Genomic DNA, 22,319 nt, shown 5'->3' on the forward strand with positions numbered 1-22,319 from the left:
TGCGAAGCATGGTGCTTTATATTTATAGGACAAGCTCATAAGCAGTGGCGGACCCAAGATAAGTTTTAAGGAGTGTCATAATTGGGCTTGGCCCAGATTAAAACTAAAATAAAGGGGAAAACAATTAATTGAGGGAGTTTGAACCCAGGTGACTCAGTTAAAGGGGGGTCAGAAAGGAAATAAACACAACAATTGAGCTATGTATTTTTCAGTTACTTGGTATAGACTTGCTAATATATAATTTTAACCTGTGGCAGGTGCAACCCCTTTATCCAACGTGGGTCCGCCTCTGCTCATAAGTCATATATATTATATTTGACATGGTTTAAAATTATTATTTTATGTTTTCGTGTTTAACATGTTGTAACTGGTAGTTCAGATTGTTTAATAAAATGCATTAAGTAATTAATGAGATTACGTACAGCGAATCAGGTAGACTCTTAGTTACATAAAAAAAAAGCTAAACAAAAGAGACTGGTAGTTGGAATTCCTTTAGGAAGAATGGAAGATACTGGCCAAATGGGTAGATGGCAAAATAACGTAGGCTATAAGCCTATAATGTTAGGAGAGATCCCACAATGGCTTAACTTATCTAACAAATGTAATCGAATTTGCATTTAATTATGTACAAAACACAACAGAAGTGTCACAGGGAAGATTTAGATTGCAAATAGTGTCAGTATAAGATGCATTAACGGGCTGGACAAAGGAATTACGTAAGATTATTAGGGAATGAAAAAAGAATCAAATGAGAAGTCACTTTAAGTGATTTTTGATTTTTTTTTGGGAAAATTACTAAAAGAGAACAAAAAAACAAGGTTGTTGTCCCTTTGGTATAAAACCAATTTTGTCCATTTTTTTCCTTTTTACTCTTTGTATTTCTGAAAGCTAATGAAATAAATAATTTTGTCAATCAAAAAAATTATTAAAAATATAAACAATTAATAAAACATCAATATACACAAGCTGGTAGTTTTCTTTTGTTCAAAAAATTGGTAAATGAGATTCTTAGAATATGTTCTACTAAAAATAGAATGCGTCTTCTATGAAAATTGGTATAGTAGAAAACGATTTCTAAAATAAACACGTTTATCTACTTTTTTTAGAACGTCTATTTTACTATTTACTAAATTTCTAAAAAAGAGGAACGCGCATTCTACTAATCGTAAAGGTATCCACTTTCCTTCTGAATGCATCTTCTACTTTTATAAAGTATTCTAAATTTCAGAGAATGTGTTTTCTACAATGTACTCTTACGTCTACTCAAAGTAGAAAGTGTATTCAGAATTTTTATCATTCTTCTAAACTTTTAGAAGTCGTTTTCTACGGATAAGAATACCTGATTTTTTGCAAAAATTAATGAAATTTAAGTTAAGGAAATATTCTAAAAATCTCCTAAAAATATTCCAACTTCCTAAAACGTGTTATGGTCGATTTTACTTGAAAAAATTAAAAATAAAATGATTCTCCCTTCTCTTCTTCATCAATCTATGGTTTTTCCATAGTTTTTCTTTTGATTCTTATCACAAACTCTTGTTCTCTATGATGCATATTTATACCTTTTTTTTTTCGATTGCCTTTCAAATGTTCTTTTTTCCTTTTTTCCATTAACTTTTTAAAAAAAATTCAAATTAACTTTTAAATTGTGTTTAGTTAGATTAAGTATAGGGTTAGTTTTGGGATTATGAAAAAAATTATACTATTGAGACAACTTCATGTTGGTTTTATACCAAGGGGACAATAACCTTGTTTTTTTGTTCTCTTTTGGTAATTTTCCCTTTTTTTTCCATTGTCAAATGATTTTTTATTATGTATCGCTCATATGTGAAGTTTAAGTAAAATATTATAATTTGATTGGGTGATGATTTTTATTTATTATTTATTTTATGTAGATCTAAAAATAAAATTCTAAAACTAGTTAATACAAGTTACCAAACAACACAATTAATATTAAAAATAATTATTTATGGTAACTAAATGCAGAAGTATATAAATAATATATAATGTTTAATCAATTTGATATTTTTATCAATTTTTTTTAAAATGATATAAAATAATTTAATATAATTTTATAGAAATAAATATAATAGTTGTATATTTTAAACAATTATATGCATAAATGTTTTTAAAATTATTATAAACATTTTTAAAACAATTTTTTTTTATAATTGTGGGAATCTCAAAGGCTCACAAAAGAGAGCAAAATCATATTACTAGAGTTTCTAAATTATTTATAAGACTTTTATTAAATAATTTATAAAGGTTTATAATTTTATTTATCCGACTTATAGAAATTTTATAGACCATATATAAATAATTTAAATCTATTTAAAATTATGTAAATGTATATTTATAAGGATTTATAAATCATACAGAATTATTCCACACTTCTTACTATATATTAAAATGTAAGTCATTTAAGTAACTTTTGGTTAAATACTTAAATGTACACTTATAGGTGAAATCCTAAATTTTTTATAATTTTGATGGGATATTAAATTTTATTTATTTTTATCAGTTCTGAAATCAATTATGTTTGATTTTTAGATTTGAGTTAATAATATCTATCCTAAAAAACAAACTTTTAACGGCAGATTGTATTATTAAATCATGTAATCAAAGAGTTGTAGACAAAGTGAATCACAAAAACTTATACAATTTATAAAAAAAAATGTTTGTTCATAAATATATTTATAATTAATTGTATAAATTTATCTTTATAAGTATTTATAAATCAAACAAAATTATATCACATTTTTATTATATATTAAAAGAGAAGTTAGTTAAGTGATTTTGGTTACATATACATTCACAAGTGAAATCTCAAAAATTGTTCAAATATTAATGGTTGATGATTTTATATTTTTCTTTGCTTTTATCAGTGTTAAACTAAAAATTAATTCTGCAATCGACTTTCTTAATTTTTTTTAGATTTGAATACTTTAATCATATGTAAATATAAAAGGTGATTATTTTCATTATATCCAAAACATTTGTTTTCCCAAATTCAATGAAACACATACATAAAAGAGCATCATAAATTTTGTTAGATTTAAAATAAGTTGAAAACGATAAAAAAAAAAAGTCAACGAAGCATAAGTAAAACAAATCAACAAAGCCAATATCTGCACTATAGAAGCCTCCAACCATTTGGATCTACACAAAAATGCTCTTTTGACAGTTAGGTATTTCCGGTTTTCACTTGTTAAAATAAAGTAAAAGGTATTTCTACAATCAATTACTTAAATCAATTATAATATGGTTTCTGAGTAAGAGAAAAAAAATTTAGCGACCTAGATTCATGTTGTTGAACTGTTCTTAAAACTCACAGATCTTAGCACTGAGACTTTTGATTATTAAACTATTTGAAGTTAAAATTTGATTTTAACAGTTCTAGTTGTTATTAGATACTAACATTTGTGTGGGAAAAAAATGGTGCCATTCTTCATTACCGATAGCACGATCCAAACTACATTGAACCTTACCCGAGCTCCTAAAACCCGCCGACAACATCTTCCTCTATATGGGAATTCAATCATACCACAGTTAGCAATCATCGTTCTAAAAGGAACGAGCTCCTTTAACCTCAGGGCTTCCAGAGATCTTCTTTTTTGACAATCGTTTGTCTGCGACCAGATTATCAGATGGAGGCTCCAACATTTGCTGAGCTGAGACGCCTTGCTTCTTAAGAACATCACTGGAGCCCTGATCCATCTCGACAACAACGTAGTCCTGGTTTGCGATTCTCAAATCCTCAGCTGCCTCATCGTGGTTTACGAGTCTATATCTATATGAATATATCCGCTGATGATATAGTTCACCTATTATGGTCCAATCGATCTTCCGTTGGTTTACTGCTTTTGTTTCGAGGGTTCGGTTTCATATATAATGCTGTCTTTAAAGCTAGACTCCGAGAATCGTGACAACCCTTATGAAGAAAATATAGCAATGACTTTGGATCCCACCCATAACATTCAGTTGACGTTCTTGTCTAGACTTTTTTTTGTCTTTCCACTTTCTTCATGCTTGTTTTTTTTGGTTGCTTTAAGTGCTTCATGTTGCGCTCTTTAGAAAACTATATTTAACTGTATGATCCTCATCATCGAACGTGAGTTTAAGCACATGTGTTGATACTATTGTCCTCCTGGTTTGAAACCCGGTGAAAAGAATACTTTACACCCCATATCATCAAAGTCTGGCTCCGGACCATGGACAAGATTAGGACCCAAGGCCCAAACTCATCATAGTTAAAGCCAATGAAACATAAATATGCTAGCTAAAGATTTATAATATTAATGAGAATGCAGAGTAGAAATTTAAATTAATTATATTTTATATAATTGTTTTTACTGAACAAGCTTAAAATGTGACCTGTGAATTTAATTATATTTCTCTTTTGCAACATATATATATATATATATATACACATTTAACATAGATAATACAAAAAATTTAAACAACGTGCAATTAGTTACCTTATTACCAGTAGGAATTTTTGTTCTAAAACTTTGCATATTTTTACCATACCTACTAATTGATGTACTTGAGATGTATTTCCCCTAGCCCCTGAAAAAGACAACATATAGACTGGAATATGGAATCTTGTTTACTCACTTTTAAAATAGTATGATCCACGTATCAAAATAATGTAAGCCAGACTAGGATTAGTTTTGGATCCACATGATGTCAAAAAAGAAGAAGTTATTTTTAAATAGAAGGCCCTCAAAAAAATAAAATTAATCTTATGTCTGGTTTTAATTCTGTACTGGTTTATGTGGCTTTAATTCTTTCCTGGTTTACCTCTAGATTATCTGTGTTAAATTAGTACGGATATGAATTATGTGAATAAATAGGTCTGGTTTTAGACTATGATCGACGAGATTTGGTACATGGGAGGAAGAGTCATATACTCAAAAGTAAAGTGATGACAGTTAAGCTCTAGATAGCTCAATTAAATCGAAGTTATAAAAGTCGATATCGGGTAGCGAAAAATTCCTTCAAAACCAGGTTTGAAGAAAAAGTCTTGTCGGAGGGAAGATGCTCCTTTTCTTGGTTCAGTCTGCAACGTTTCACATAAGTATTCGGACGTGCAGCCGTGTTTGAGAGTGTAATCTAAGATTACCAATTTTACTCTAAGGTTCACAACCAATAGAATTTTATTATTTCAAATTCGTTATCTTTTAGAAAATAATACAAAATATTGTCAAGTTATATTATGTATTTAAAATAAAAAAGTAAAATAAAAAATAAAATAAAATAGTAGTTACAGAAAAAATAATTAAAAAAAAATATTTTTAACGTCGTCAGCAAATCCCTAAACCCTAAATCATAAACTCTAACCCTAGGATAAACTCTAAACCATTAGATAAATCAAAAACTCTAAATCAAAAACTCTAAACACTAAAACCCTAAACCCTTAAATGTTTTAGTGTTTAGTGTTTTTGATTTAGAGTTAGGATTTATCCAAGAGTTTAGGTTTACCCAAGGGTGTAAAGTTTAGGATTTAGGGTTTAAGGATTAGGATTTAAGGTTTACTATTTTTCTCGTTTAAAATATTTTTTTTTTGTAATTACTACTAGTTTTTATTTATTTCTTTTTACCTTTTTATTTTAAAAACATAATAGAACTTGACAATATTTTATTTCCTTTTATAAAAGAAATTGCATATGAAATAGAGTAATTATTGGGTTCACTCTATAGGGTGAATCTGTAGGTTCATCCCCAATGGTGAATCTGTAGGTTCACCAACCAATAGGAAGTCATTGTTTTATATTCAGTATCTTTTAAAAAAGAAAACAAAATATTGTCCATTTATATTATAATTTTAAAATAAATAAAAAGTAAAAAAATGGTACTAGATGCAAAAAAATATATTTTTAACGCCGTCAGCAAAACACTAAATCTTAAACCATAAACTCTTGGGTAAACCTTAAACTCTTAGGTAAACCATAAACACTTGGATACATTTTAAACCCTAAATCAAAAACACTAAACACTAAATCTTAAAAACACTAAACCCAAGGGTTTAAGGATTAAGATTAAAGTTTTAGTGTTTTTAAAATTTAGTGTTTAGTATTTTTTATTTAAGTTTAGGATTTATCCAAGGGTTTATGGTTTATCCAAGGGTTTATGATTTATCCAAGGGTTTAGGGTTTAGTGTTTTGCTGACGGCGCTAAAAATTTTTTTTTGCATCTAGTACTATTTTTATTTATTATTTATTTTTTATTTAATTTTAAAATTATGATATAAATTGATAATATTTTGTTTCTTTTTTTAAAAGATATATAAAATAACGACTTCATATTGGTAAACCCAAGAATAACTCTATAAAATAACACAATCCTATTGGTTGGTGAACCTAGACGGTGAACCCAAGAATAAGTATTTTCTTAGAGGTAGATGCTAATTTCCTCTTTTGTAAACTAGTATTGACATTAAATAATGTAAGATTTGTTTATTTACAGAAAATATAAGTTTTGTACTAGTGTGACAGTTCTATTACTGCTACATATTGAGACAAATCTCTAGTAAATATGTCGCAAATCTATAACAAATAAAAGGTGCTAGTAAAAATGTCTATAGCAAAACAAACAACACTTTTTTTTTCGCTTCCATCCAGAGTCCAGACATTACGATTACATAGTACATGTCTAAATTGTGTGACATAAGATAAAATCAGTAATTTATCTTGTCTAGTGTCTCGTGTCTCTTCGACAACTACGACCTAAATAAATAGGCTTGACAAAGAGAACTAATCTCAACTTTTCACTGAGAAACATGAAAAACAAGAAAGCCAGCCACCACCGTCCCCTGGTTTGGGATCATCCGAGTAAGAACTGGGCTTTGGTTCTGGTCTTGATATATCCGTTTCACCACTTTCATCCTTCACCTGAAGTGCCGTTTTTGGATCTTGTTGGGACTCAGGTAATCTACAGAAATATAATAAATTTGGAAACAAAATTAAAACAAATATTAGAGCTTATACTAATAACTAATTCAAAACCGGTTTGGTCCAACCAATCTGGTTCCTACTATGTAGCCTGTTCTGAAGATTGGACAACTACTTACATGGGAAATGCAAAAGAAGCTGCGCTGTTATTGCTGGTGTCGGAGCGATAAGACTTGGTGGGACTTAACTGACGTTGCCGAGGTAGATCCGGTTTAGATACATTGGTTAGGCCATCTCGATTAGCGGCTTCTGGTCCGGTTTCCGCTTCCAGGATGTTGACCTCTTTTGTTCCAGCATCCGTCAAATTAGTCTTGTTATCAATGTTGTTGTTGTCGTTAATATACGTAGCAGTATAGTCGAAATTGGAGAGTTCTCCAGATTTATACATTTTGGTGAAACTTTGATCTCCCATGTGAATACTAAACAAATCGTTAGATTGAGTACTCCATTCTTGTTTAGAAGTCATTGTGGTTGCGAAAACAGATGGTGGAATCCGATCTGGTTCATAGTCTGGTTTCGTTCCCTGATCCATAATTGTGTCTGTCTTGCAAGAAAAAGAAATAGAAGTAACGATTAGAGATCAATATATAATATGTAAACTAGGTTATCTTTTTCAGAAACGGAATATTTGTAACCATAATGATCTAATTTACACATAATAACAAATGTAATTTACCTAACGAATTAATCCTCCGTTAAGGAAATTAATTATAAGGCAGAAAGTTTGGGTTTCGGTTATGTTGTAACTATAACTGTGTCGTCCTTAATAATGACTTTGTTGTTTTCGTTGGATAACAAAAGTAATTAAACAAACAAACGTCATTAGAGAGTTAATTGTAAAGATAAAACGTGTGGACTTCAGTTATAAGTTATAACCAAAATTTTGTTTGTTGAAGAATTGGGACAAATCAAAAAGCTAATTAAGAGCCTTGTTCGAAGGTTTTAATATCATGCAACAGAAAGTGCTTCTAACAACCAAAGCTCAAAGGAGCTAGCAAACGGAGTCAGAATTTGACGGGATTTGGGTAAAATATTAATCTTATACGATTTTGTGATTTACGAAAAAAAAACAAAAAAAAAAACAAAAACTACAAGTAATAGCAAGAACACGTAAACAAAGAAATAGACAAAAACGACAAGCTACATACACGTCTTTGTTATCCAAAAGATGTCTGACAGAGAAAACACCAATTTTGAATATTTAAACTTGGAGACTTTTGTTGTTTCCACAATTTATAAAAATTTGAGTGTTTTAAAAAATTTGAGTTCTCATCGTGGTTGCCATGAACTGAAGGTAATTACAAGGACAGTTTCAACTCGAAAAATACCTGGAACCAGCTAAGATGACATGCCCCAACCGTAGATTGGGCCCGAGCAATCTGGTTTAAACACTCCACACTAAAGTAGTCTTTCCTAGAGTGAGTCACGATCAAAAACAGGCACTCAACCTGTGATAGAATGAGTCAATGGTACCAAAGCACAAACACATTGTGTTTTATGCAATAGAGTCATGTAAACAAGGAGTCATCTATTTTTCGAGTGTACTTTCTCTGCTGAGATTGGGGAAAATTAATGAAGGTACTGCTCAAGGAGCTTTATGTACAGGACTGGAGTGGTCTGCTGCAGGTTCTAACAGCTGCACACCAGCTGCGAATGCATAAGTTTATCACAAGATATGTGTTTCAGTTGGCTATACACATCATATGGAAGGAAAGGAATGGAAGGCGACATGGAGAAATACCAGAGAGCTCTTCAACTATCGCCAAGATGTTAGACAGGGTAGTGGGAAATAGAGTTTCTTCGATCCGCAACTGATGGGGGATAGGAAGTATGGTGACTGTTACCAAGTGTGGCTAGAAACAATATGAGTATCATAAGGCTATGTTTGTGAAAGAAATGTAAAAACAGTATTTTCTTTTTGAATCAATTTAACATTCATTCAGAAGAAAAAAAAGCTGGCAGCCTTCAAACTTCGCAGATAATATTGGTTTAACATTTCGTTTTAGGCCGTGGTTTTAGAATTTTGGTGGGTGAAATTCTAACTATAATTTTTTTATAATGTTAATTTAAGTATTTGTTAAAATTTGATTGATAGTTAAAATGTAGAAGCTATGAAATCTTATGATTGTTTGATTGACAAGCATTGTAAAAGCATCATCCTCTTTATTATCCAATCAAAAGTTATTGGAATAGAATTTGGATAACATTTACAAAATGCTAATACTCTCTTACTGATCTTTGATCAATGCTATCAATGCTCTCAAGCTTTTGGTAGAAAATTTACATTTAAAATATATATAAATTCAAAAATGATTATATATAAGGGAAATTAGCATGTATAACCATAAGAAAAAAAATCACCAAATAACCATATGAACAATTTGGATAGAATATGCAATACATTATTATGTGATATTACTATATCTGTCCATAAACAATCTCAACCTTTGATTCAATTTTTTTGCTTTTTTTCTTATTCTCTTTTCTTCATTTCCCCTGTCATTTAATATGATCTATAATTTATTTACCAATATAGTTTAGCCAAATAATAATATTAGAATAAATCATACATTTTTTTACATATACTGTATTTTAAAAATTTCAAATGTATATGTATTTCTTTCAAAATATATAAATTGTTATTACTACGAATATCTCATTCTAGCACATATTTAAAATATCTATCTTCCTCTCTCCCTCCTCCTCCTCCTCCCCCTCATATGTTTTAAATATGAATCATTAATTCCCTACCAATCATTTTATTAATTACATTAATGAGAGCATACATCTTACATAGTGATGTCAAAAGAGGGATTGGACCGCGGGCCGGGTCTGTGAAGGCCTGCTGCGGGGCGGGTTTGGGCCGCGGTTTAGTAGGCCCGTTTTTTTGCGGGACGAGCGGGCCGGGAGCTGTGCGGTACGGGCTGAAAGAGGGACGGGCCAAGGATGACCTGCGGGTTTCGCGTAGTCCCGCAACCCTAATGCTTCCATTTCCTTTTCTGCCTCCACCTGAAGAAACGAGAGAGAGAGAGAGAGAGAGAGAGAGAGAGAGAGAGAGAGAGAGAGAGAGAGAGAGAGAGAGAGAGAGAGAGAGAGAGTGCGACAAGAAGGCGATGGGTGTGAGGAGCTCCGGTGACCGTGTTTCAAGGTCGCTGATGCTTCCGGTCTACCGTTCGCCTTTTATCTCCTCCGGTAAAGATTCTTGTTGTTTGTTGTCGATCTATTTTGTCAGCACTAACCAATTATCTCATCTTCTTTTGCAGGCTGGTCTCTTCTGGAGCTCATCTGCTTCGATCCATGACCGGAGCTTCTTATAGCTCCACCGCCGGAGCTTGTATTCTTCTAAGATCCAACACCGGAGCTTCTCCTCTGCATGCATGTTCGTTTCCTTCTCCATTTCGCCTCTTTATTTAATTGTTTTGTCTCTGATATAGCTGTATTGCATGTGATGTTTGTTGTTTAGCTTAGGTTGATGTCTTTCGAGTGTGTTATGTCTCTGTCTCGGTTGGGTTGTTTTTTTTTTTTTTAAATTGTGAATCTGTCCGTTCAACAGTTCATGTGAATGTTATGTCTCGGTCTCTGTCTCTAGTTGACCTCGTTGGAATATTTAGACCAGATTAAATTCATTTGATTGTTTGTTGTCTCTGATTGTCTTACCGAAGTTTAAATTGTGAATGTGTCCATAAAACTCGTTAGAATATCCAAGAAGCGTTTTATTTGATATGGTTACAGAATATCAACTAAGCAACTTGTGGTCAGTTCTGATATGTTTTCTTGTCGTGTTGTCTTTGTTTTGTCTTATGTTTTGAGGCGATGAAGTGATGAAGAACAAGGAGGCGACTGGTTCATCCTCTTCTCCTCTTATAAGATAAGACATTACTTGTTTGCATTGTAAATTTGTAATGCCGATATGTTCCAAGTGATTTATCTGAATTTTTGTTTGTTTTTGTCATGTGTATGAAGAAGAAGGCGTCAGCACGTCAGCTTCCAGCTTTCATTCCCTAATATCTTCAGTACCTCAGGTTATTCACTCTCTTACGCAAAACTAGTAATCATTGATAGGAGAGCTCAATGTCTTATTGTCTTCAACTATAATCTCTGATATGTATTTTCTTTCTGTCTGTGTCACGCTTTTGGATGTGTTGCCTCAAGCTCTTGGAGTGGTCGTGACCAAGGAGGCGTCAGCACGTCAGCCTACCATTGCTATGAGCAGCTTTAGGACCTCAGGTTAGTCGCACTCTTCCGTAGAACTAATAAGCATTGATAGGAGAACTCACTGGTTAGATAGGACTCCCTGTTTAGATAGTTGAACTCACTGGTTAGATAGGACTCCCTGTTTAGATAGTTGAACTCACTGGTTAGATAGGACTCCATGTTTAGATAAGTTAACTCACTGTCTTGCTTAAGAATAATTGTATTGATATGAGAGCTCATTGTCTTGCTTAGAACTAGCTTTATTGATATGAGATATTTCTGTTTTGCATTGATCTGTTTAGTGATGCTTGTATATGCTGCTTGTCCTCAAGCTAATAAATATTTGTGAATGTTTATGTGAATGTTTATGTGAATGTTTACGTAGCTTACTAGCTTGTCCTCAAGCTAGTATAAAATTTATATTATCAATTTTTAACTTAATTAAAAATTTAAAATATTTTAAAAACCCTAAAACCACTAACACACGTAGTTTAGGTTAAGGGAGCCGTAACTTAGCTTAGAATAGAATTTTCTAAACTTCTAACAAACCAACGGAGACCTGAGAGACGATGGGATCAAGAAGCAACTCAGAAGAGCAGTTCACTTTGGATACTAACTACGTGCCACCAGATACAACGGACTTTGAGACTCAACAAGTCATGGCAAGACTTGCGGCTATTGATGAGAACAATGATCAGCGTGATGGTGGTGATGATGGAAACAAGCAAGGTCGCAAAAGAAAGCTGATCAGTCTGGTCGATTCAGAAGAGGATGATGATGTTGAAATAACTCCAACAACCCAACCGAGGAAGCCTCCTAGAAAGACCAGTTTTGGAACAGCCTCGCAGAAACCCATGTACCAATCCACTCTGGATGGAGGTAGTGGCTCTTCCGCACAGGCGTGTAGTCAGAAGAAGACTGTTCCTCTGAAATCTGTGATTCATGGAGGGAGGAGAAAGGCAGAGCCTCGGGGCTCGTCTACTCTGTCGCGGAAAAACAAAGCACCGAGTACTCAGTCCCGGAAAAACAAAGGACCGAGTACTCAGTCGCTGAAGAAGAAGAGCAAGATCCAAGAGGAGATACCAGATTTTGATGATGAACTACTAGAAGATGAGTTGGACGAGGATGAAGCCGGTGTGGATGAAGCCGGTTTGGATGTAGCTGGTTTGGATGATATGGAGAGTAGGCAACGATCAGATGTGTGGAAGGATTTCACGGTGGTTGAAAAACGTAATGGCACTATGAAAGCTGTGTGCAATCATTGCAGGAATGAGTATGCATGGTATTCTCACTCGCATGGAACAAGTGGGCTGAGAAGGCATCGGTGGAGATGTAAAATGTATCCAAGGAATACTGGAAGGCAGCAACAACTCAATACTGAAGGGAAAGTAGTATCTCGCAAGTATGATCATACTGTGTTCAGACAGATGATAGCAAAGACAATAGTCCAGCATGGTCTACCTTACGCGTACGTTGAGTATCAGAAAGTTAGAGACACATGGGCGTATTTAAATGCTGATGTCCAAACCATTTGTCGAAACACAGCGAGAGCAGATGTGTATCGATTATATGAAAGTGAGAGAGACACACTCAAGAGGGAATTAGGGAGTCTTCCTGGACGAGTGTCCTTCACATCTGACTTGTGGACATCAGTGAAACGAGAAGGATACATGTGTGTGACAGCACATTACATTGATCGGAATTGGAAGTTGAACAGCAAGATCCTGACGTTTTGTGCTCTACCACCACCACATACTGGTATGAATGTTGCTGTTCAGCTCCTTGAATCACTGAAAGAATGGGGAATTGAAAAGAAGGTTTTCTCGGTCACACTAGATAATGCTACGAGTAATGACTCGATGCAGGATATTGTGAAATCGCAGCTGAATTTGAATGATGATTTGTTATGTGGAGGAGAGTTTTTTCATGTGAGATGTGCAGCTCACATACTTAACCTCATTGTGCAAGATGGGTTGAAGGTTATTGGAGACTCTTTGCAGAAAGTAAGAGACAGTGTTAAGTATGTTTTAGGATTGGAAACGCGTGAACAGCTGTTCCACAAATGTGTGGATGCTGCCGGTGTAGTAGAAGGTGGATGGCTTATACTGGACGTGCCGACAAGATGGAACTCAACTTACTATATGCTTGAAAGAGCCATCAAGTACCGTAAAGCATTTGTTAAGTTAGAGGCATTTGATAAGAAGGGTTATAAAACGGCGCCAACAGCTGAGGAATGGACTAGAGCAGCCAATATTTGCGATTTTTTGGGTCCTTTTGCTGTGATCACAAGCTTGATGTCTGGTTCGAATTACCCGACAGCAAACTTGTTTTTCTATCAGGTTTGGTTGATCCATGATTGGCTTCGGAGAAATGAGGAAAGCCAAGACAAGATTGTCAGAAACATGGTGCCACCGATGAAAGAGAAGTTCGACAAATATTGGGACGAAGTCAGTGGTGTTTTTGCAATGGCAGCAGTCTTTGATCCACGGTTTAAGCTTTCTATTGTCGAATGTTGTTTAGGGAAGCTTGACATGAGGACTCGTGATGCAAAGGTGAAGAATCTGCGTGACAAGCTGAGTATTCTGTTTGAGTCATACGACAAAAAATCCAAGAATAACTCGCCTTCCACTGAGCCTCGTGAGACTGCTTCGCAAAAAGCATCTGACTCAGGGTCAATGGGGCTGTTTATGAACTACAATGTGAGTGTTTTTCATTTTTTAATCTTCTGATTTTTTTATTCCTCTATAATATTTTTTTTCCTATCTAATATTTTTTTCAACTTTCTTAGGATTTCTTTGCATTTCGCCAAACCAGTGGCATTGTGAGTGGAAAGACACCTCTACAAGCATATCTTGAAGAACCACCTTTGGACTTTACTAATTTCCAAAGCTTGGACATCCTCGATTGGTGGAAAGATAATGCGCATCGGTATGGTGACTTGGCTGCAATGGCATGTGATCTGCTAAGTATTCCAATCACAACAGTGGCTTCGGAGTCTTCTTTCAGTATTGGATCGCGAGTTCTGAATAAATATAGAAGCCGTCTACTCCCAAAAAATGTGCAAGCTCTCATAAGCACTAGGAATTGGATCAAGGGATACGAATCTTATGCACATGGTAAATAACACTCATTTTAATTTTATTAAAAGTTCCATAGTACTAGAGTTCCATTATCCTTTATCTAAGTAAATGAAATTTCAAATATTTTCAGATGAAGAAGTCGATGGTGATGGTGAAGAAGAGAATTTACCATCATTTGAGTCCATTGTTGATGGGGAAGGTGAAGATGAGTAGATCGCGAGTTTGAAATGTTATTTTGATTTGGTGTTTTGCTTCAATTACAATTTAAGATTTTTTATTTAAAGTGCTTGGTTTTGTTTTGAGTACTGATTTGGATCATTTGGTGTTTCTATGAAATTTACCTTGGTTGAAACTTGGCTTTTCATCTTTAACATGCTGTTGAACTTCATGAACTTCAAAAACCAAAAAAAAATCAAGAACAATAACAATATATGTAAAATTTTGTTTTCAGTTCCAATAATAGATTCATGTCTTCACGTATGATGTATCTTCACATAGGGGAGCAGCAAGCAGTGTCGAGACACATCCTTATGCACTCCTTTTACGTTCAGCCCGCGGGACGGCTTGTAAGGGACTGTGAACATGGGCGGTACGGGATTGGGACGGCCTTTTGGAGACCGCAGCCCGCGCGGGACGGGCCCGCCTGAACCCGCGAGATGACGATCCCGCCGCGGTACGGGACGGGACGACCTGTTTGACATCACTAATCTTACATCATATTTCTTTTATAGAATTCCATTACTGTTTTATCATCAGTTCTACCAATCAACCCCTCAGTTGGATAGTGGTTCTAATATTCACATTCCAATATTCTGTCTTAATTAATGGAATACTGCAAAGAAAATATCACGTCAATGTCTACGTCAACGGGATCCTCTGTCTCCGTATTTGTATAATATTGTGCTGATACGAAAGAAAAAAACAATGGCATTAAAGTATTTTGAGTATTTCTTAGCATGGTGGTTGGTGGATGGTGGATGCGAGAAATGTAAGCAAGATTTCTTAAAAAGTATTTTGAGTATTTCTTAGCATGGTGGTTGGTGGATGCGAGAAATGTTTAGGTTTATCTGAACAATTTAAAAAAGGAAGTAAATGTAACCGTACTTGTAAATCGAGTTAAACAACATACCCATTTGATTTCCAGAATTTTGTGTCAAACATGTCAAGAAATTATGTTGAAAACAGTGGCAATTGAAACTCTAGTTTATTCGATTGCCGTGTTTTAATCTACCAGCCAATACCACGATCAACAACATGGTATTCCATGTGTAACCTGGAAAAAAATCAATATACAAAGAAAGAAGAGGACATTGGTTTCAGAGATTTGGCCCAATTTAATGATGCATTACTTGCAAACCAAGAATAGAGGTTACTCAATAAACCGGACTGTTCATTTGCGAAACTATATAAGACCCAATATTTTTGAGATCGTCTTCTGTTTGAAGCAAAAACAAGACGCAATCAATCATATGGTTGGGAGTCAATATTATCAGGTGTAGAATTATAATTAAGCAAGGGACAAGGTTTATAGTTGGAGATGGGAAAGATATTACTGCCTCTCGAGACGATTGGTTTCCAGTATATCCACCATGGCCAGCAAATATGGCCACTTCCAATACCTTTTGTGTAGACCAGTTATTAACACATCACCATATAAACATTAGAATTTGGAGATAATGCAATCAGCTCTTCTTCCTGATGATCAAACTTTGGTAAAATTGATCCATCTTTCTCAAAAACAAGAACATGACCAATCGATATAGAACGGCACACATGATTGTAACTATTATGTCTCCTCGGGGTATGGGTTTCTATGTCAACACCTGCCTTTCAATCCTGTGAACCATCCATGTAGCTAGGGATCCAGTTCTAAAAAAAAAAGGAATCTCAATATAGTGCCAAAACTGAAACGTCTTCTCTCGTAAATTCTAGCTTTAAGCACAACTACAAGGTTAAATTATAGAGGAATGCATCTAGATCTTATTTTTCAGCAATGTGCCCTTGAACCAGAATCTATTGATCATTGTTTACATGTTTAGAATTGTGGGGATATGGAGACTATCAAAACTCCCTTATCATTATTTGTTAAACACAAATTATAGTGTTGACGAAAAATTTATACTTTGGTCAATTTATACGGACAATCATCAATTACTACTCATCAACAACACTTACCGTTTTGGAATGTTATGGCGGGTATGGAAATCACACAAATTCTTGTTATTCAGGAGCAGAAATTTTATTTTCATGAAACAGTGGATTATGCAATGGCTGACGTTGAAGAATGGATGGCGTATATGAGCTCAAATCACCATAACAATACCCATTGACAAACATCACAAAAGACCTGATTGACCGGTCTGCTCAAATGCAATTATGAAGCTGCCTTCGGTCTCAATACGGGTAACCGTTATTGGTGGCTGAATCGTCAGGGATTGTCAAGGCTTAACAAAAATGTGGGGATCAGGTTGTGCAGGTAAGTGGCTGAATCGTCAGGGATTGTCAAGGCTTAACAAAAATGTGGGGATCAGGTTGTGCAGGTAATTAACGCTGGACCGAGTTTTGAAGTAGAAGGTTATAGCAATACAAAATGTTTGGAGTGCAAGATTATCTCAAATCGTTGTTGAAGGAGATTCAAAAGTTTTGATTAATACCTTAAATGGTACACATGAAAATGTTGTTGGGCCTAATATTATAGCCTAATGACTAAATTAATAAAAGGCAAAATGTGAATACAAATGGGCCTACGGGTCACATGGCAAAAACCTGGTTGGCTTTAGTGAATGAAACTTAAGAACATCCACATCGGGGAAGTAGAGAGGAAATGAGAAATATATATATGCTCATGAGTTATGAGTGTTTAAACGGCTCGAGGAAAGAGGAAAATTCTCTATGCGCGCGCCGACTGCTCGGCTGGTCGTGGGCTTGGGTCTTAGCACTGAATAATTTTTTTTGGAACCAAATTAGATTCAACGTTTTGTCATTCAAGAGAAAAAACATCATACAATTTTATTTAAAACGACAAGTAGTTTGTCTAAAAAATAAAATGTTATGCATTTTATCCTCTCGAAATTTTTAAACGAGATGAGAGAGAGTCTTGGGGAATATGTTTTCGAAACTCAACTTCCCGTGATTTCCGCAAGATTTCCGCCCACGTGCAGCAACTGTTGCGGGAAGTGGCTCTCGTTCTTCTCTTTAAATATCGCCTCTTCTCTTCATTCATTTCTAAGCTTTTTCACATCAAAACCAACAGCAAAATTCCCTTACCGTAAGTCATAAAATCCGAGAGTATTTCGTAGAGTCGTCTGCCATGGTTGTATCCTGGGACTCGATATTCGTACAGTGCTGTCTCACCAACGGAACGAATATTTAGAATTAAGGAAAGATATTATATCTCGACTCCATGTTCGTTCGCGAATACGATCTCTTATTGTTTTTGTATTTGCTTTTACAATCGTCAATTTCCTTAACATATCGCTTTTATTATATCATTTTTGTCTGTCCGGTTACTTCTACAAATGTGACAATCCATAATCTTCTAAATGATATTAGCATATGGAGTGACAAACAGCACACTCCTACTCATATTTTTGTTAAAAAGATCTGGTAACAAAGCATCGTATATGTTAGTTGGAAAGAGGACAGCCAATGGTCTTTTACACTTTAGCTACTAGATGATATAACTCACTTACCAAGTTATTTTAATAGCCAAAATATATAGTATTATCATTATGTGTATCATAATTATTTTCTTGTAAAATGTATCTGAATCTAAAATAGTATTAAGCAAACCTGAATGAATAACCCGAAAACTCCAATCGATTTAGTATCCTAAATAAGTTGTTAAAATTTAATAATTATTTCAAATACTTAATTATGTATTTATTTTGATGATATATAAAATTTGAATAAATACTTCAAATAATCAATTTCAGGTTTATTTGGTATGCTATATTAAAACTAACTAAACCCAAACTGAAATAACCTAATCAAATCCAAGATAAGTACGAGTATAAATGAGTTTTGGTATGAGTTACAAATTATATCAAAACCCAAAATGTTATTTATCCAACCTGTGCTAAAATGATATTCGAATGGGGCTGAAGAGGCTAAACTCAAACTGTCTGGTCCGAATCCGAGCGGATACACAATCGGCATGAGAATTGATAAAAGTAAAACTAAAATGGTCTAAAAATTGGATAAAAGACTAATTATGGCAAAACAATTATTGGGACAACTATATTTGGGCCAATTAAGGTCATTAACGGCCCATTAACATATAGATTTCACTAGAAATTATAAGAAAAAATCGTTGGTGCATGCTACTCGTCATATCATCTTATCTACAAGAAGCTTATATTGCTCCTACTACAATACAAAAGAGTGTTGAAGTATTTTTGCCAGGAAATCAAAATGGAGATTTCTCTGCAGAAACAGATTTTTAACAGTGGAGATAAGCTCTTCAATTGTAAGCTCTTAATACTTTTCTTCTTCAACTAGACTTTTGTCTTCTCACCCTAACGAATTGATTTTTCAACTTCCTTGTTTCTTTATTTACTCTCAGCTCGACAAAACCAGTGGGCTTGGATTGAAAGATTTCAAGCAACAGAATTTCTTCCTGCAAACTCCACAAACCTTTGTCATGATCCCATAAGTTGTCCAATGTTGGGCATTTTGACTCCAAGAAAGAGCAAAAACCATTTAAGTGTAAGTGTTGATATATAAACTGAATTTTGATAGTAAAACATTGTTAAAATTTTCAGAAATTAATATATTTATAAATATATATATGTATGTATCTTCTCTATTTAAAGAGAAGTACCATTTTTATCAACCACAAAAAAGTCATAATAAGTCAATTTACTTGATTACATATATATATTAATTATTTACATTAATCTATTGAATATATAAGATTTCTAAAATTTTAACAATTATAAAGATATTAAATTAAAAATATGTTGAAAAAATCTGACAAAATCTAATTAATTTTTTAAAATATTGTTTTTAATTAATAAATTAAATACTTTTGTAATAAGTAATAAAATATTATTATACTTAATTTTAAATACAAATTTATTATAAAACAAAGAAAAATAAAATTATATGCTAACCTTTTATAAATTTTATAATTATGTCTATATTATATTAAAATAGACGTAATATATGAATTAAATATTAAAATATCTTCTCTATTAAAAGAGAATTACCATATTTATCTACTACAAAATAGTCATACTAGAAGTCTAGCTCCATATATTAAAATAATTTTTTTTATTGTTTACATTAATTTATTTAATGTATAACATTTCTAAATAAATATAAGGATATTAATAACAAATCCATTTTAACTATAAATTTAAATTTTGGTTTTAGGAATAACAAAATCTGTTGAGGAAAAATCTAATAAAATCTTTTTAAAAATTTAAATATTCTTTTAATTAATGCACTTATTAATTTCTCAATTAGTAGTATAATATTATTATAAATTAATTTTAATTAAATTTTTATATAAACAAAATAATGAAATTATATGCTAATTTTATAAATTTTATAAGTATATTCTACATTATATTAAAATAGAAGTAATTAATGAATTACATATTAAAATTATGTTTTTTGTGCAAACATATTAAAATTATGTTGAATTGGTAAACTAATATATTTTGAAAAATATTTTCATTAAGATAAATAAATAAAATATCATTCACCGTTTAAAGTGACTAAAATATCATTCAACTTTTAAAATGATTATTATTCATAAATTAAGTAATAATTTTTACAAAAAATAAAATTGTTAACATATGTTAAATTTTAATATTTAAAACTATATATCATCTATTAAGTTATTTTTAAAATGACAGCAATATATTATCATAAATTATTATATACAAAATAATATAAAATTTTATATCTATAAATGAAGTGTTACCCGCACGGATGTGTGGGTTAGAATCTAGTAAATTTTATTGGAACCCAGAAAATGCATCTGCTATTAAACAGAACTTTACCATTTATTTTAATTTACCGGATCGTTGATTAATTAAATTCAAAGACATTTTGTGGTTTAGAACAAAAAGACAAAGATTTTTTTGGTTTGTCATTTGAATTTTAAAATAAAATCACTTAATAGGTTTTGTTATTTTATTTGGCATATTTTTGATTTTATAATTTCTATGATTTTATTACTTCTTAACCATACCCTATGTTAGCTAAATTCATTAGTTGCATAGAGAATTTTTTTTGAAAAGATCTTGATGAATATTTGAACTTAAATAAACGGATGTGAATATATAACTTAGGTTTGTGCACAGGTTTCTGCAATAAGGAGGAGAAGAGTGCATTCGAACTCGGATACGTACGTACTGCTAGAGGCAGGACAAGATGAACAGTTTGTGTCAGAAGACGAGCTCAAGGCTAAGCTCAAAGGCTGGCTCGAGAACTGGCCCGTAGAATCTTTGCCACCGGACCTGGCAAGGTTCGATAACCTTGATGAAGCCGTTGATTTCTTGGTTAAAGCTGTATGTGAACTAGAGGTTTATGGAGAAGTAGGTTCTGTTCAATGGTATCAAGTTCGTCTTGAGTAATTAAATGTATTGTGTTTCTCTTATTTAATAAGCACATGGTTCTGTAAGAAAAATGGAGAAATTTGCTTCTTCTTTTTTTTTGTAACTAATGGAGAAATTTGCTAAAATAGAACAAAATTGACTACTATTGTTCTAATGAGATAATCTCAATGTTGTTCCATTAGTATAGTGTCTACTGTAATTCTAACTTCCTTTATATCTGTTGTACTAAAAGGACAATAACCTAAGTGTTCAGTCTGTCCACCTAAGAAAATTTAATTAGCCCATCCAGGGGCTACCAAACTTCATTGTTTTTAACAAAATCTTGGTGTATGTATTAAGATGGAGATAAAGAGTGGAAAACGGAGGACACAAATCATTATGTTTAGATCTCTGTTAGTGATTAGTACGTTAAAGTGTCTGTTGAGACTGTTAAAATTCTTCATGATATTCAAATGTACAACCGAATCTTCGGTGGACGATAAAGGAGTTTAAGTTCAGGTACATGTTATACACGTCCATTGATGTGTGCTTGTGATAAGACACGAACTGAAAGTACATTAGTTTGGTTAAACTGATATATCTTGAGCTGTAATGTCATTTGGATTCATTTTCTCTTGGCAGAGGATGCAAGACCTCCCCTTCTTACTACGGGAATGCTGGATTCACAAAGAACACTTTCAATTGTCATCAGAGCTTGGGTTTACAATTCAGTTAATTTAAACATCATTCTTAAGCTTTGATCTCTCTTCTTACACTTATGAGACACAATTGCAGAAGGTAGCCAGCAAGCAAATCCTTGACTTCTGTAATGATACTGATCCAATGGGAGTCAAGAGACATTGAAGCAAATCAGTGTTCTTTGATGCAAGCAGCCTAGCTAAAAACCTGAGGCAGCTAGAAGCAAAGTATGGCAAAGACAAATGAGAGATACTCAACAAAGTGTGGGTGGAACTTCTCTGTTATACAGTGTGTCATTGCGATTCTACAGCTCCTATGGAGTTACCAACTCAGTAGAGGGTGAGCTAATCAACTTCTTTTGGCTTCTATTGGCAAGTGATCAAAACACATTTTGCAGTGTATTATTCAATCTTGCACAGAAATGTTTGTTTGTTTTATGATGGAACCTTGTGAGGTCTATGATGTGATCATGGACCAACTAGCTAATGGAGATGATGAGGATCTGGATAAGCCGACTGATGGAGATGTTCTAGTCTTGCCACAAGGACCTATGACTCGATCAAGATCAAGGAAGCTCACGCAAGTTATTGGAGGATTGGTTAAGATGTCATGGAAGCAAGAGGAATGTCTTGGTAGAAGCTTGATCAACCAAGACACACTTATCACCATTCAAGCTACTTCACCATCAAGCTGATCATCAACTAGGCAAGCAATCTATGTGTGCTCTTTTTCCCTATCTTTGGTTTTGTCCCAATGGGTTTTCCAAAGATAGGTTTTTAACGAGGCCATAGATTTGCTTCTCAAAACCCTTAGTTGATGATCTCGATCCAACCTTATCCCGGATCAAC

General features: G+C 33.3%; 3 protein-coding genes across 3 annotated transcripts; 2 read left to right on the forward strand and 1 right to left on the reverse strand.

The window, feature by feature from the left end:
* Positions 1-6,252: 6,252 nt before the first annotated feature.
* LOC106454462 lies at positions 6,253-8,014 on the reverse strand. The gene is made up of 2 exons (XM_022689516.2): positions 7,070-8,014; positions 6,253-6,930 (listed from the first exon to the last, which is right to left on the reverse strand). Exons 1-2 carry the CDS (start codon positions 7,480-7,482, stop codon positions 6,759-6,761), a joined length of 585 nt encoding a protein of 194 aa, XP_022545237.2. The 5' UTR covers positions 7,483-8,014; the 3' UTR covers positions 6,253-6,758.
* A 3,699-nt stretch (positions 8,015-11,713) lies between these two features.
* On the forward strand, positions 11,714-14,437 carry LOC125608184 (zinc finger BED domain-containing protein RICESLEEPER 2-like). Its single transcript, XM_048778148.1, has 3 exons — positions 11,714-13,843; positions 13,933-14,260; positions 14,355-14,437. Exons 1-3 carry the CDS (start codon positions 11,714-11,716, stop codon positions 14,435-14,437), a joined length of 2,541 nt encoding a protein of 846 aa, XP_048634105.1.
* A 4,060-nt stretch (positions 14,438-18,497) lies between these two features.
* LOC106450560 (protein CHLORORESPIRATORY REDUCTION 7, chloroplastic) lies at positions 18,498-20,974 on the forward strand. The gene is made up of 3 exons (XM_013892239.3): positions 18,498-18,692; positions 18,789-18,931; positions 20,539-20,974. Exons 1-3 carry the CDS (start codon positions 18,638-18,640, stop codon positions 20,809-20,811), a joined length of 471 nt encoding a protein of 156 aa, XP_013747693.1. The 5' UTR covers positions 18,498-18,637; the 3' UTR covers positions 20,812-20,974.
* Positions 20,975-22,319: the final 1,345 nt, after the last annotated feature.

This window comes from Brassica napus, chromosome A4 (assembly GCF_020379485.1).
Source record: "Brassica napus cultivar Da-Ae chromosome A4, Da-Ae, whole genome shotgun sequence".
NCBI lineage: Eukaryota > Viridiplantae > Streptophyta > Magnoliopsida > Brassicales > Brassicaceae > Brassica > Brassica napus.